General features: G+C 38.4%; 2 protein-coding genes across 8 annotated transcripts in view; one reads left to right on the top strand and one right to left on the bottom strand.

Moving 5' to 3' along the window:
• C5H7orf50 (chromosome 5 C7orf50 homolog) overlaps positions 1–17007 on the bottom strand; it is a 135772-nt gene that overhangs the window by 32107 nt on the left and 86658 nt on the right. The window contains exon 1 of one of the 6 annotated variants that reach the window (XM_027779397.2): positions 13440–13595. The exons of the other annotated variants lie outside the window; for them this stretch is intronic. Within the exon in view, the coding sequence (XP_027635198.2) occupies positions 13440–13580 (141 nt within the window). The 5' untranslated portion in view covers positions 13581–13595. Of the gene's footprint in view, positions 1–13439; positions 13596–17007 lie in introns of those variants that run through there. 6 annotated transcript variants of the gene reach the window in all.
• GPR146 (G protein-coupled receptor 146) overlaps positions 4490–17007 on the top strand; it is a 57085-nt gene continuing 44567 nt past the window's right edge. Inside the window, exon 1 of one of the 2 annotated variants that reach the window (XM_027779388.2) lies at positions 4490–5318. The gene's annotated coding sequence lies outside the window, so the exon portion shown is untranslated. The remainder of the gene's footprint in view (positions 5319–17007) is intronic. The other variant, XM_027779376.2, reaches the window with a different exon arrangement.

Raw genomic sequence — 17007 nt, forward strand, 5'->3', positions numbered from 1 at the left:
ATACATGGGAAAAAGCAACATATGTTGCATTTGTATAGAAGACATTTTATAACTCATGCTGAGAATAAAATAATATTTAGGGTGAATGTAGGTACGTAATTGTTACACAGGAAACAACGTTTTCATTTGAAAAGCCACCCTGGTACTTACTAAAATAACAATCCAGCCACACAAAGCCCAGGAAAACACTGAGGGTGGTCATTTATAAAGTGTTTGTAAAAGATTACTACAGCAGCTGTCCAACAGACTACACACTACAGTTAATCTTCTTTTAAAAATAATGTAATGAATTTGTTTACTTTTCTGTGAGCCATGAAGCTTTCAAATAAAGTGACCGTGGCACATCATTAGAGCCAGTCTGATAAAGAGGCCTCCGCTTCTTCATACTTACAGTAAATGCATATCTCTGTACCTTCCCTTCCCCCCAGCATTCCTCGCATTATCAAAAAGCTTTTTCTCCCTCTCCCCAACCGCTCCATTAAAAACAAAACAAGTTGCTCCCTCCCTGTAGGTCCCAACATAAATACTGAGTCCTAACAACATTTATTTCCAGCACTGCAATTGATGCACCGTGGGCCGTCTGAAACAAGTGCATTGTTTTCCCTGCGGGGCTGGTGCTGTCCTGGCCCTGAAAGAGTCAGGATTTACAGCTGGAGGTACCTTCTGCCGGCCCACATCATCACCCGAGCAAAACTGGATTCATCAGGCTTCTGTTCGGGACTCCCAGCACGCATTCTGTGAAAGCGCTCACAACCTTACAGCTCCAACAACTTTTCTAGTTGCAACTATGCTTTTATCCATCCATGTCAACTTGATTAATCTAGTATATGTACCACAATCTGTCCATGACTGATTTAAAATTTGAAAGCCTGAAGTTTTAAGTGCTTCGTAAAATACCTACATTTGGTGGTATACTCTCCACTGAAGCCGAGCATAGTTTTATTGCAATCTGGAGGAAAAAACCCACAACCAACACCAACCTTCCCAAAACCTGGGACTCAAAAGAAAACAAAACTAAATGTTTCACTAGAATTTAAATCCTAGCTGTATTTATTTTAACTTGGATGACCTCTGTTATGATACTCTACTGATGCACCTCTCCTTTCTTTAAATCAACAGCCTTACTTTGTAATTTCACTTTCCCTGAACCTTATCTTGAATGTTTCTCTGAAAGATGTGTCCGAAGTCTTTGAGCCATTTGGATTAAGAGTTTTAGCATTCTGTCATTATTTAAATTCAAAAATCCCAACCAACAGGACTCCATTGTTTTGAGGTCATAAATATTCCATGTTGTCTCCTTCTATATTTATAAAGTGACATCACAATTTGTAGTGCTACAATTTAGTCTTAACTACAACATAGTGAAGTCCATATTTGAGTGTGAGAGACACTTGTTTATTGACGTGATAAATTTAAACCACATGCATACAGCAAAACACAACACTTGCTTATTTGCAAAGCCTGCTGAGAGTTACCACACCACCTTGGATCATGGGCTCATTAGATCTCAATCTAAACAAGGTCAGGCTAGGTCAGTACACTTGAATGAATGACCTTCAGAGGAGAGCCAGTGTTTTCTTGTGATTAAGGAGGTGGGAGTCTTCTACTTGGAAACTTTCCAGAGGGCCTGAAAAGGTGCTAAAAGGGATATTGCCACTGGTTGCCATATTTTAAGTAAAAGACAGACCCCCAGATTTTTAACACTTATGGTCATAAAAAAACATGTCATTTTTGCAATGGAATGGAGATGTGAGCTCAGACATCTTCAAGTAAATTCCATGTCCATCCGCAAAGTGCTATGACTGCCAATACAGTCCCTTTCACCAATGCCAGTTCTCTACTACAGTTTTGGAATTGTAGGTAAACATAGTAGTATACTGTAAATAGTCTAACGTATCTGACTCAAAATACATGGCAGCTTCAGTGGTGGCAGTTTTAGATACCGGTTAAATTTTTCCATTATTCTTTGTAATCCAGAAATACTGCATAAATTTAAAGCATTTTGTAAGTGATTTTTAGAAATGAGCTTACCCGTCATAAAGGGGGAGCCATCTCAAACTAAAGCATTTAATAATGTAAGGCAGTCCTGCTAAGCAATTCGGAACAGAGAAAAACTGTAACTGCAAGAGAAATTGGAAGAAAGATGTACCTAAAACTGGATCTCTTGAAGATATCCGACCGCTTTTTCTGCAACGAAAGTGGCAAAACCAAACATGTCTAGTTTATCAGCAACTGCATCTGCATAAAAGCCAGGGGACTACAAATTGTAATAGCTGGGCAACCAGTACCAAGATAGTATTAACAGCACAGTAATTGTGCTATGTTTTAGCAGAAAAGTGCATTTTTAAGTTTGTTTCCAGATTTATAGTTACCCAAATGTCCTTGACTACCTCATACTTGAGTAGAACTGAAGACATCATCTCAAAATTTCTGTTCCTCCTTGCTCATCACTGTTTCAGAGACATTTGCATCCCTAGTTGTCTGTTGCCAGCACAGCATAAGGTTGACAGAGTCAGAAACTGAAGAATTGCCGCAATGAACAAAATACTCATAGATTACAAATCTGCCTTTGGGATTCGCCTGTGTAGGTCTGAACTTTCCGCCTACTCAGGGTTCAGCTTTGCTGCCAAACCCATAGCAGTAACCACAGACCAAGCCACAACACCAAATTTAGTATTTATTAGTACCAGTGAATCCAGCTCCTCCAAAAGCCACTTTTATCCTTTTCCACCAGCACAGCAACACAAGTCTGTACAACAGCAAAGCAAGCAACATCAGAAATTCAGAGGAATAAATTACAACTTGACTAACAGCGACAAACATAAAAAGGGTGTCAAATTTTTGAACTCCAACAAAAAAGATGGGGAAACAGATGATACAGCTTATTTCATAGTAGAAGCATAGTATCGCCTTGTTTGTTCATTAAGCTCATATTATTGCATAACTTTTAATATAGGAAAATGTCAAAAGGGGCTTTGTTCACTGACCAAGAGCTGACGAGGAGCTACCAACCTGTCACGTAATGGCTTCTGCTTACAAGTAGTCTTTTGCCCCCAAAAGTCCCCATGCATGCTATCAGCACGCAAAACATTCTATCTTACATAACAGATATTAACCCAGACAACTGGCCATCTGCCAGCTTAAAAACAAAAAGCAAAATCTATAAACACAGTTCAAAACCTACAAAGAAGAAAGGCTGCAAATCCTTAGATGCAAAGTTCATAAAAGAAAGATTGACAAATGATTTACTGTCTGGGGCTTGCCAAAGAACCGTGCTACAGCTACAGCATTTGCATAAAATAGTTCACAGCCATATTGAATTTAAGTAACTATTTTCTATCATTTAGCACCTTAGGAAAAGAAGTATGACCACAGAAGGCATATGAAATTTCATTACCATCCAGAAAGCAAATTTTGAATGAAAAGTAACATTTAAAGAAGCATACCTCCATATAGCATGTCTGTAGCACTTACAGAGGAAGATTGTTTTAAAATTACACATTGCTCACAGAAAAAAATATACTTTTTCATAAAAGCTAGGTGTTTTTAGAATCTCAGCTCCTCACAACAAAAGCACTGGGAATAACTTACATTAAGTTGATTTGCAAAGGTTTCTGTAGATGCAACCAAGGCATAAAAGCCTCAAACAAGTTCTGCAGGAAGCCAGATTAAATAAAAACAAGCTTTTTACCTTTCTGATGCAGGAAAGGATTCTTTCAGTGGTTGTGTAAATATTTTTTTTAAAAAAAAAAGCATCCCTGTGTACACAGCTATAGTATCTCACAAGCACAGGTAATTAGGTAGCACCTTAAATTTGCAGCTGTAATTTAGAATAGATGCACCTTTATTAGCTTGAAACCCAGCTTAATTTACAACTATGTGATCTTTACATGTTTTGTAGATTTAGTCAATTCTGAAGAGCACATAACATGTTATCATTAGAACTGCTGAATACAAAGAAATTGAACAATTTACTAAATTAAGTGAAAGTATTTATAGGTGCACAGAACAATACGATTTACAAAACCTAGCTTGTTGAATTCCACTTTATAAACCATTTGCTCCTAAAAAATACATACTGTAGCAGATTAAGTTCTAAGGCATAAATTAGTTTCATATTTTATTTCTCATTTTTCTCCACCAGTATCGGTCCTGACTACAACAGAAATATTTAAGACACCACTTTGACTGCAGGCTTGGGGAATGCAGTTTTGCTTCATTTGCAACTACAGCACTGCCAGGAATTTTTACATATTTGCTGAAGGATTTTGCTTACTCTCTTACCCTTAATTAAACCATGTTAACCAATCAGGAGAAGTTGGAATTTAAAAAAAAAAGGAAACCCCTCGGAAATCATTTGTATCCACATCCCTGTGGCTTACACACAGCCCTTTTAACCCCTCCCCAGAAACACACAGAGGAATTTTAATAGGAGCATGAGACTGTCGCAGCACTCATTTCCATCACCACCAAAGTCGTCCCCTTTAGGGGTGCTGACAATTTTTCCAAAGCTTAAAAAGAAAAGACATTGGGTTGCGAGAGGAGGTAGTAGCAGAGCACTGGCTGTTTTGAAATCCTTGCTGGAGAATTAAAAAAAAATAAATAATAAAAAAAATAAAACAACCCCAAACCACGAGCTCGATCTCCTCCAATGAAAGAGGTACCACAGGGTGTAGGCAGGTTGCCAGGCAAGCTCGGCAGCGTGACCGCACTGCATTGAGTTTCTTTAATGAAAGCCAGGAAAGAACACATTACACAGTGTTTCTTCTGAGAGCCAGCTAGCCTCCAGTGATTGAAATCAATAAAAACAGTCGGCAAGGGGCCCAGTGGGGGAAGAGAGAAATCTCCACTACAGCATTCAGTTTGCTTTCCACTTTCTCCCTCCCCCCTAAAGTTAAAAACTCTGAAGATCACCATGACAAGCTACTTCGCTTCCAGCGCTGGGAAGACGCTGGTGGGGGTTTAAAGGAAGCAAGCACTTTCCTTCGCCTCCCTGCCTTCGCTCTCCCCCCCGCGCGAAGGAAATGAAAGGCTTGTTTGGAATTTGAATCCCGCCTGGAAAAACTTCATCGGACAAGTGCATCGTTCTGCATTTCAGGAAAGGGATGGATTTTACAGTCGGAGCATGCTAAAAGGTGAGAGGGGAAAGAAAAGCGGCAACTTGATTCAGCCAGAGCCCACATACGGGCTAGGATGTCCACCACAGCAGAGGGAACCTCTGAAGCTGCGGCAGAACTGCAAGCAAGCGCCTGAGATTGGCACAATCCACATCCTAAAGCAGCCGAAACAGGGAACACGTGACCGACACACCGACCCAGGTAAGCAGAACCCGCTTTTAACGATTCTCTGTACCGCGTCCAAAATCAGAGCGAGACCTTTCTGCTTCAGCCTCTACAGATTGCCCCATGTCATCCCTCGTTAACCTCAGGCAAGTTAACACATAAGCTTGACCCGTCTTGTCGGGCCACTAATCCTCACAACTATAAAACATGCACAAAAGCCCTTTGTTTACTGTTTTTGCGTTGAATTTGCTAGTTGACAAGGTAGGACGGGGCCGTTAAGTGCAGCCCCTCCAGGAGCTCACGCTCCCAGTCCAGGAGGGCCCACTCAGAGCGAGGAAGCACGACCGACACCGCACGCTGGAGCTGACTGTGATCTGAGAGAGTGCCAGTAATGAATTTCTAATATGGTCCATATTTATCTATTTTATTTATGTATTTTAATCACCATAGCAGCCACATACAGCACATACTTGCACCGAGTTCCATGTGCTGATCTGTAGCATGAATTACAGCAACTTGCATGCACGGGGGGCTAGCCTGTTTTGTCAAAAAGAACTTTGCAATGACTTGTTGATACAGCCGAGGGGGATTCCTGGACATTGTTTAGGAATGACCAGCAGAGGTTTACCCAGCATGTGTATGTTCTGCCATTATCTTAATGCATGAAGCTTTTACACAGATATTCCTATAAAAATGGGAAAAACACAGATCACAGCTGCAGATCACAATATGCTTCTCAAGTTTTTGGCCAACTTCAGATGATTTATCAGGACTTCAGTGAGACATGAAGGGTGAAATCAAAGCCTGCCTTCTGCAAGGCAAGCAAAAATGATGATAGCTATATTTCTTTTCCAGCAGTGGCAGGAATTCATTGGAACAGATAATAAATAGGTGCCTGTGGAGCAAGGGCAACCATGCTTGCCCCTCCATGCTGGTCATCATTACACATTGACAGCAACACACACACACTCACTGCCGGAGAGGGCTAGGAAGGGACTGGATGCCTCCTCTTCCACTCACTGTTTCGGCACCTCATTATCCCAAGCCTGTGGGGTACACAGTCTGGATGACTCTGATGGTAGATAGAGAGAAGAGACTTAACTTCCCAGCATCTCCTTTATTTCTGCACCAGCAGGCAGAATGCAAGAATTTAGTATGTCAAGTGCGTAAGTATTTCTGCAGGTGCGATGTTGCACTTTCTTTGGAAAACACAGCCTTTTAAGGGTGACGTCGTTATTTTCACATCACGTGGAAATGACCCACACACTTGAAGAGTGACCTGGAGAACACCTCCATGACCAGAAGTAAGGGACTGTTATTTTTTGCACATAATTTTAAGCTCAATTAAAACATGAACTGTTCTGATCAAGCTATGAAAATAGCTGAGGCAGTATTTAAATAGTAAGACATTTTTATGCTGATTTTATCAGTCCAGTTTTGAACTCTAGACACAAAAAAGTCACAAAATTATAGCTGAAGATGTAATTAAAGAACAGTAATTTACAATGAAAAAGTAAAGTTGTGATTTATAACACAATACATCCCCATATGAGAGTTTGAGCATATCCACAGACCCGCAATTTACCTTTTCAGTATCTGCTCCGTGTTTTGCCTCCCCCTGCACAGATCCTTTGCAGAAATGACAGCATCTTCATAGTTCAGGAATCACAGCAACCACTCCCACACCAACTGACAAGTCTGTTTTGCACTGCTCTTGGAGCTAAATTTATCCTTATGCAGAGGAACTCATTCAAGTCTTTACTTAAAATTTCAAACAAGGAAAGCTTAGTGGAACTCAGACAATGCATATCACTTGTACCGACATTCTCAAGCTCAAATGATATTCCTCCCCATTATCCCCTCAGCAGAAAATATAAGTATTATCATTAAAGCAGAGTGCAGGGTATTTTTGTTCACAGTGATGCATTTTTCAGAGGCTAAGTGGTGTGAGTTTCCACAGTATTTACTGTTAATGGAATGTGTTCTTTTCAAACGTGCAAGAGAGGAAAAAAAGGTATTTTCTCATTCAGAAGTTTTGACCAAATGCAGCTATTCTAGCAATCATACCACACAGCAAGACTTGGCAAAGTTTTTCAGTCATGGCAATGTTATTAAAGCAGATTCCCTGGACTTCAGACTCTTCCTTTGGAGTATGGAGATCCAGAAGAGTCCCATGTCACTCTGCTGGGTTGGATACAACAAAATAGAACAAACAGGAGCCAGTTTCTCACATTTCTACTAGTCTTAATAGTTCCATGTCATCAGCAACAATCACATTTTCGGCATAGTCAAGAGTTCCTAACTGTTCATACCAATTGTCCCTCCAGCAAAATATGTTGGTAAAAGGGCTTTCTGAAAACAGTATATAAGGCTTTGTAACAGTCAGCAAAGTAGAGGAAATGGTTTTAAAGGTGGAAGGACATTTTGTTTTAATCTCACCTGTCTAAATCTTTATGAAGGGAAAGATCTGGGATTCTACAAAACAAGCTGAATGGCTATTCCAAAAATGCTGAAATTCAACAATAAAAGTGCAAACATCAGGGTCTGCTAAACACCTGGATAGCCCATCTTGAGTGATATGTAATACTTGTGCCTGCACTGGTGGAAAAAAGAGTGCTGCCCTCTGTTTCAAATGGACATGATCTGATACTTCCGCAATACTGTAGAGCTTCACGGTTTCTCCTTTCTGACTTATACCAGTGGTTCATGTTCACAGTACTGGATTCATTCAGCTGAGTATATTTACTTTGCTCAGTCTCAAATTGACAGCTTCTCTGTAACGTACCCATTCTGACTCCAAAATGGAACATAATTAAACATACAGTTAGAGAAGATACATTTTTTTCCCCATCTATGGGAAAGACTAATGAAGCAGAAGCCTAATTATTAAAAGAAAAATAAATGGTTATCAATCTCTGGGAAAGGTGGTTTTCCTTACAATTCAAACCGGAATTCTTATGATTGACTTAGGAAGACATATTTTGTTAAAAACAAAAAAGCCATCAAAACCCATTAAAAACTTCCTACTTCTTTACCAAAAAATTGTCATTAGTTTCAGCTTCAGAGTCCAACAGGATGTATAGCTAGATGAAATCAATGTCCTGGTATACAGACACTCTACTTTCAAATCCTCTATATTCTCCCAGACCTCAACAAAACTTCTATTCATTAATTTCTTATAAATACAACTAGCATCACTTGTAGTTTGTTATACTAAGATCTTCTAGAAAACCTAGCTAAATACTCCAGAATATATTTCATACACATATTTATGTATACACTCAACTGCACACACATACATAGGCGGGAACTTGCAATTTTCAATTTGTGATGAACAAGAACCAAAAGGAGACCCTCAAGAAAAAAAAGTATGCAGGATTAGTTTCTTTAGCAGAATATGTTCATTTCATGACTTAGCAACCCTCAGCCCTAAAACAGACACACACAGCAACACCCAGAACACAAGCAACCCCTCAACTGCTCTGAACATTCATACCGTGACAACTGAGCCTAAGGGTACCAACAGCTTCAGCTCATGCCTTGCCACTTGATTTGCTTTACAATAGAATAAATGCTTTGGGAGACACAGAACTAGACCCTAATTTTGGTTATGAAAAGAAACATACCTTAACACAAAATAAGGAATTAATGTAATGGATATTACAGATTTCTATGTTTGACTTTATGCCCAGTGATAAACAGAGATGGGTGATCTACTGTGACAATTAATTTCTGTGAAATGATTATTCTTGTAAAGATATATAATTTCCATGAATAGACCTTTGAACACCTGTATGCAGAATCTGAACTTGTTTAAAGAAACAAGTACTATAAAGCTCCACTTGTATCTCATATACAGTTCAGTTTGCACTGAAAATCATGGTTTAAGAAGTTTTGCCTCAAGAAGAAAGGTAAAGGAATGATGTTTCTAAGACCTGGCATGAATTACATTAACTAGCTTTCCTTCAGGTCTGTTTGCTGCTCTTCCAACCACAACAATGAAGTGCAAGTAGTACCGTCTCATTAAACATAACTGGTAGCAAGAAAGAATCTGAATATATTGAGAGTCTGAAATGGTCTCCTGAAAGTTCCTTAAGAAAATGCATCCATATTTTCAGCATTCTGAAAGTCTCTGAAATTGAAGTGCAATCCATTCCCAGATCCTATTTATTTAGGAACACTTTACATGCTTGCTGTTCTTGTGAGCTCCCTGATAACCCTACATCTATGATACTAACTCTTTAAGCTCTCCAAATTTATCACACAGTCCCAGAATACTGAAATGACATCTGGTTTTTATAGCATCAGGTGTGCCCTCATTATGATTTTGTGAGGCAGAGCAGAAAATTGAAAAACAATTATGATTTAAGATCCTAAATTAAAACCTGTTGACTGTTTAGTAGAAATACTCCATAAAACCTGTTTGTATTTCAACAGACCACACTGAAGGATACCATTGTAAAAGCAGCACAAAACAAGGTGCTGGTGGTGTTTGCTTATTTTAGAATAAAGGCAACTAGCAAATTACCTTAAAATAAAATCGTATTATTCTATATTTCAATAATAAGTAGCTTACACATATTTATAAAATAAATACTATCATTTACCTGGATTGAATTTACAACTCATGTTAGTTTCAAAATCAAGCTTTACATGCAGAAGTTACATTTTACACCTTTGATAAAGCAAATATACACACAACAGAAAATGGCAGTTGCCCACCTAATTTTAAAGTCAAGTATTAAATATATTGGATAATTACAGACAGAACAACATGCAAAATACAAGAAAGCATGGACTGACTCACTAACAGGAAGACTAAGTTTACCACATACCTGTTCTGTTACCACGCAGTTTTGCAGGGATCAAAAGAAAATAAAATTTTAAGGTAGGAACAACAAGCAGCTGCTTCATTGCACACAGGGCAGCACAGCAAAAAGCACTGGTGATGGCCATTAGAAAATGCAGACTGTCAAAGGTAAATGTTTAAATTGTCAGTGAGAGAAGAGTCAACATTTCCATAGTGCACATGGGATAATGGCCAGAGTGGGAATAGATTGCAAAGCTTTGAAAGTGAAGTAGTTTATGCTTGGCAGAAGAAAAGGAGAGCAAAGGAAGAGAGAGATTAATAGCAAATGGAAGGTCCATCTCAAGGGAAATTCTGATCTTCAAGAAATTTTTAAAAAACTTAACTAGTCTGGAAGAAAGCCAAGATGTCTGAATTATTTTTTGAATGGCAACAGAAAAGCTTCCTGTTTCTTTTTACTTGCAAACAATACACCACACTTTGAAACAGAAAAATAAAACTAAAATGAAAACTAAAACAAAGATTCTATCATAACGGGACATTCCAGTATTATCAATGTGCAATGAGAAAGCAGGTATTTAAAATGAAATTAAAAGTCAAGATGTTTCCTAAAACACTCAAAATTGCAATCTCCAAAAGAAAAAAAAATCAGTTTGACAAATAAGTGTTCTTTTTTTTCCTTTTCTTTTTGTTTAAACTTTCTTTAGAGATTAGTACTTTTCCTTGGAATACTCAGAGCTAAAATCGTACTGGAAGGTCGTAAGGTAGAAATGGAGAAATGCCCCCCTGCCAGTGATGCAGGCAGCACAGTTATTGACACGTGGCGTCAAGGAGAACAGGGAACACTGGAAAAGTTAGAGAAGCTAGGAAAATCAACACCTGTTTCTCTTTCAAGATAGCAAAGACAAAACATTGCACTTCCTGCACAGGATTCTTCTGGATTCTCTGAATGGACTCTTCATTTATTTAATGCTTTCATAAGATCTGTCAATGGTCCTTAAAAACTTCTATTAATTGACTCCAAACATGCCAAAGCGGTTTTGAAGCACTGACTTCCCTACCACTGTACATGACTAGCCAGGCATCCAGTAACAATATGAGGTGTAAATTCATGACAAATTCCAACTTTCAGGTTATAAACAGGAGCATGATTCATACTTTTCCTGGCTTTGAAAATGTTTACCTTAATTTTTTTTGGTACTTCTGCACTCAGATCTTGCTATGATTAGACTTGGGATACAACTGGAAATGTAAGATAATGATCTGATTCATCAAACACTCTTGACAACTTTCATGATGGGAAGTATGGGTCATGTTGGCAGTTTTAAGCCGAACTCTGCAACTTGCCTGAAGTAACACAAATTTAAACCAACTGTGGAACTTCCTAGCTTAAAAAATTCCTAACTTTCAGGCACGTGATCAGCACAATGTATCACAGAACTACATTTTCTCCTTTCATACAGTATATATTTGTTTTTACATATATAAACCCAAATAGGTTTATAGCGCCTAGAGCCTCCAACGCGATAAACATACCCCAACTATTTTGTTTTCTGTACATTTTTGCATGTCAGCTCTTTTGCAGGTTTACGTGTCTGCCCTACATAGCTGCAATTAGCATGGCCCAATGTAACAAACAGAGCTGACAGCTATTGCTTTCTGCATCCTGCCCAGAGACTTTTGCACTCCCCGTACCTTGCAGGGAGCCCTCGGCTCAGGAAATAGGGCGACAATGCCTAAAGCCTCATTGGACTTGAAAAAACATACACAACAGAGTTCTTCAACAAGGTGGAAACACCACTTAGAGATCGCAAAAAAACCAGCAAACAAAACAAAGAAGAAAAAAACCCAAACAAACAAACAAACAACAACAGCAAAAGAAAAAAAACACCAAAAACACTTAAAGAGTTAGCCACGATGCTGTTCAGTCCCCAAAGGTGATACAGCTCCTCTCTTGCTCTAGATGTGTCACACCAAAATTTATGTATTTTGAAGTACCTGATTATCTTAAATCTGCCATACCTTATGAACAGTAAGAATAGAAAATGTGAAATAAATACATGAACTACCCAGACAATATTCCAGACTTTTCTGCACACAGAACCAGCAGGAAGGCCTTGAGATGACCGTCGTGCAGAACGACGATAGACCTGGGCCCTACAGTTTCCCTGCAATGTAACGCTGAGCTTAGCTGCCAGAGGAATTCTGCAGGAAAGAAACATAGCAAGCAAAACTCCACGTAGTAGGCAATACAGTTTGCATAACATTTTTCAGCCCCCAGCCAATAGTTAATTTAGGGAATCTGAGAGTTCGGAAAGGTACCGTACTGTGTTTTAACTACTGTAATTAACATAGCTAACAGTTCTAGTCTATGCTTTCTAATGGTTAGATGGATGACTCAGTTCCAGTTGCAGTCAGGCCTTCTAAGTTCTGTGTGTTTTTAAGCATCAGCAAAGCCTTCTAGTACTACACTGCTACGCTAGGCTTGGCCAAGGGCAAGATATTGTGGTTAGATCACATACATTTGTTTATTTAATGACTAATCTGAGATGCAATTTCATAATTACTTTGAAGATTTCTGCCGCCACGGGAAGGCAGCCATGGGACTTATTCTAATGACCAGCGCAAAGAAGAACAGTGATATACACTGGAGAATTCAAACAGCACACAAAATGGAGAGAAAAGTATAAACTCTACATACACGAGGCCCTCACTGGCAAAATATATAGAATGTTCTTAAGTTGACAGTTTTATAACTCCAAATGGTTTTGCAAATGAAATCCAAACAAAAGAGCAGAGATGTACGTTAAATCACTCCGCAATTGCTGCTTAGAAAAACCAGCAATCACCAACTCCAGCAAACAAAGAGTTGCTTTAAATAAGCTTAATGAATGGAAAAAATGTCAGATTATTTGTTGTTGTTCTTTCAGATTTATTTTTCTATATTTTTGAATCTATACACATAATGACACAGTTCACCCTGACAAATACCATATAACCAGCTATCAATCACATCAACTTTTTATATGCTGAGAGAAGTCAGATACCAAGTGATAAAATGAGTTCAGGCAGAGGGCATATGTTAAGCAGCTGTGAGTCCGTTTAAGCTGTCTATATGCCTAAAAGCTTAATGCCATTACACAGAGCTCTGATTTCTTCCTTTCCTGCTTTACACTAGAATATCCACATTATATATAATAGAAATTATTAACTTACTGGAAGAAATACAATCACACAGTGATTGCAGGAGTACAAACAATATGCTTATAAAATAGATGTATATTTTGCATACAGTAAAAGATTACACAACCAAATACTTATCTGTCGGCTCTAAAGAAAGCTTTACTTACAAATAAAAAAATATCAGGTAATAGCTTCAGGAACAATTTAAACCCACATAAGATAGCACTGCTGCCAAAAGACACACTCTCCATTTTCTCCCGGCTCTTCCCTGTGTTGGCCCAAGTGTTTGTACAGTTCTGTAAACTCATCTGGGTTAAAATTACCTCTCTATCCCTCCCCAAAGGTTACTTTAAAATCAAGTCAGTTCCTTAATTCAATTCACTGTGAATATTTCTGCCAGCAAAAAGAGGAGGTGCTGGCAAGGTGGAAGCAAGTGGCTGTGCAGCTTGTGGGATCCCATTTTTTGCAGCCTCTGGCTGAAGACACCATTCCTTAAAATAAATCTATGTGTAAAATACATAATGTTGCTCTGTGTGTCCTACCTTTTATGTATAGCGATGACGAGACTCAGCTTGCCAGCTCTCAGATTATCATAGATCTTTTGGCATTTGCTGCTTTGTAGGTGTGCCTTGCATTGCATGGTTTTGGGCTTTCAGTTCTTTCCCTCCAATTTCAAAATGACAGTAGAGGCCTGGTAAAGGCAGAAAACAATTTTTGCTTCTGAGGGCCTGAACTCAGGCTATTCCCATGAAGCACGAAGGTATGTCAGTCACCAAGAGTCTGGTTCTATTATGAAGACTGGCGACTACACTTCCAATGACGTCAGTCAGAGGCTGCAAAAAACTAGACAAAGGAGGCAGCAGGGACTGGGAAATATTTTAGTAAAAAGGAACAAGAAACTGAAGGGAGTCAGACGAATTAATGTTTATATGCAGGAGGGAACAGAAGGAGAAGTGAAAGTACAAAGAGCAGGAATATCTGGTAAGTGCACAGAAGGACACTGCGGGGCAGGAAGAAGGACCCCATGGAGCAGATGGGGTAACACAAGGACCAAAAAAAAGCTGACAGATGTGCTAAACCATGTGAAATACCAGAAAGGCAGAGAGCAGCGGAAGAAAGGGAAACAAAGGCAAAAGTAAGCACGTGAGAAAATTGAGGACATACAACCCTCGAGCACGTAACATGAACAGAACAGCTGCTGTTCTACATTTAGAGAGATGGTCAAGAGTAAAAATGGCATCACCCCAGACAAAGCACAGGACAGAGCAGGTAAACAGAAACACCTCAAAATGGAGAACAGGCAGCTTTCCCTGCTTATAGGTCAGATATGGATGCTTAATGTTGAGTGCAGAACCTGAAAACATCACCCAGAAGGCAGCTACTACTCCTCAGTTAGGCAAACAACAAGGTAGTATTTTTAAACATATGATATCCAATTTGTGAGTTAACCCAAGACTACCAATAATGTATGTATCTATTTTTATTATTCATAATGTGTCAGGCAAGAATCAGTCTATTGGGAATCCAAAAGAGTTATTTTTCCTTCTACACAGAGGGTAAGCATTTGCAATAGGACCATAACGACATGGACCAAATACCCTCACCAGGGATTTGATAATTTTGATAAAGATATTTTTCTTGCTGACACAAGCAAATAAAAAAAAAAATCAACAGATAACCACTATAGCAAATTATAAATGTTTACAGTGTACAGAACATACATTTTCATAATATTTATAGTATAAAAGAGAAGTCACCCTCTGGTCTTCTTAAGTGAGGTATATATTCGGTTATTTTCTCCCTTTAGATGGTGTTCTCTGGCTGCTAGAGCCATTACTCCTTGAATTGCAGTGTTTAACTGTTCAGCATATACACTGACTTCCTGCCCATCAAAAACTGAAGCACAGGCAGGAAACAGCCAGCCAGGGAAAAAGATAGACTCCAATTGGAGTTGTCAGGCTTTCCAGCCCTCTCAAGTTAGAACTGCAGTGAGAAGATGCTGGTTAGCTTCCTGCATTTTAGAATGAGCGAGAAAATCCTCTTCAACTTCCTGCCTACCCATCAGTGGTCAACAAACACATCAGAAGCAATTTTTTGCCTTTGTTGCAAAAATTCACAGGTTTTCTTGCTAATTCTGGGATGGGTAATGGTAGCAGTCAATTATTAAACCGCTCCAATAGTTTCACAGATGATTATTGAGTTCAAAATAAAATTTTACTGTTATTATTTAGCTAACAAACAAATGCTACCATCTAATAAAAACCCATACCCGTAACTTTATCAAGATATCTAATCTAATAAATGAAGTAAATTATCTTCGCATACAGTACAAATAAAAATGTATGACAAGATGTGGTCAAGGCAGTTAAAGATAGAGGAGAACAATACGTGTTGTCATTCTCTGTCCTTCCCTTTGCATTTCTTCTTGGAGTTGCATCACGTCTGAAGACATCATTCAGATCTGCAATTACTGAAAGCAAGCAGCAGTACCCTTTTAAAAGTTAAACTCTAGCAGCCTTTTAAAAAGGCTCATAATTATGCAAACAGAACACACAATAATCACTGATGTGTGTAACCTCACAGCGTATACACTGTGATATGCTAACTACGAGCAGAACAGAGCAGAGCAATCATAAGGATCAGGTCAGAACTTGAAATCTTACTGCAAAAACTTCAATTTGGTCCACTTCAAACTCTTAGTCATAGAAGCATGCATAGGAAGCATGCAAAAATGTATTTTTACATGCCTATGTGTCCCTGAGTATACTTGTGTTATTAGCTACTTAGTAAAAAATCTAACAGTGTGGAAAAGTTCACAGCTGCTGCTTCAAGAATAGGAAGGGGAATGGTCTCTAATACTAATGATTTAAATATTACCAGGATCTTGAGGCACAGCTATTGAGATAGAAGGTAATCAGACATCTAAATCAAACACCCTTCAAAAAAAAAAAAAAAAAAACCAAAACAAACAAAAAACCCCCAAACATTTCCATCTAGGATCTATTTTTATTTAGTGTCAGGACAGAAGACTCCTGCCTTCTGAACCCACCCACTTAGAAATGTGTTTATCTCAAAATCAAATTGATGTTCAACTACCAAGTTATCTTTTTGCCTAATTTATAATTATAATTTATGATTTTGCCTAATTTGCTAATGTAAAAGTAACTCAGTGAATCAACGTATCTACAGCAGAAGTAATAGCTTCTAAATAAACTGGACACACTGGTGTGCCTTTCTCATAAGCAAAAGGGTAAAAGAAAATGAGTAAGAACTTCCATAGTTTATGGGTTTTATGCAGAACTAAAAAAAAAAACCATCAGTAAATAATCTGGCTTTGTAATTTTACTCAACTTTGCTGTAAAATTGCTTCATCTTAGAATTTTGTTTTCTCATTTAAAAGTTACATACAGGCATATGAAACTGACTTCACCCAATACTGGCAGACTAACAAAAGACTGTAATTTTAACTATTCTTTATATTTTCAGTTCATTCAGAAAGAAAAAAAAACAACCAACCACATTACCAGCATTATACAGCACTACAATTTGGCTGGTCTTCCCCTAGTGAAACTACTGAATTTAAACATGCAGCTGCACTATTTTTCATGAATGCACACAACAGTAAGAATTATCCAAGTTGCAAAAACATTTGCCTGACTAATTTTCATCAGAGAAGTCTTTTATTTTGACCAAAGTACTTAGGGTCGTTGGTACAGAAGTAATGACACAGAAGAG

This window comes from Falco peregrinus, chromosome 5 (genome assembly GCF_023634155.1).
Source record: "Falco peregrinus isolate bFalPer1 chromosome 5, bFalPer1.pri, whole genome shotgun sequence".
Lineage (NCBI taxonomy): Eukaryota > Metazoa > Chordata > Aves > Falconiformes > Falconidae > Falco > Falco peregrinus.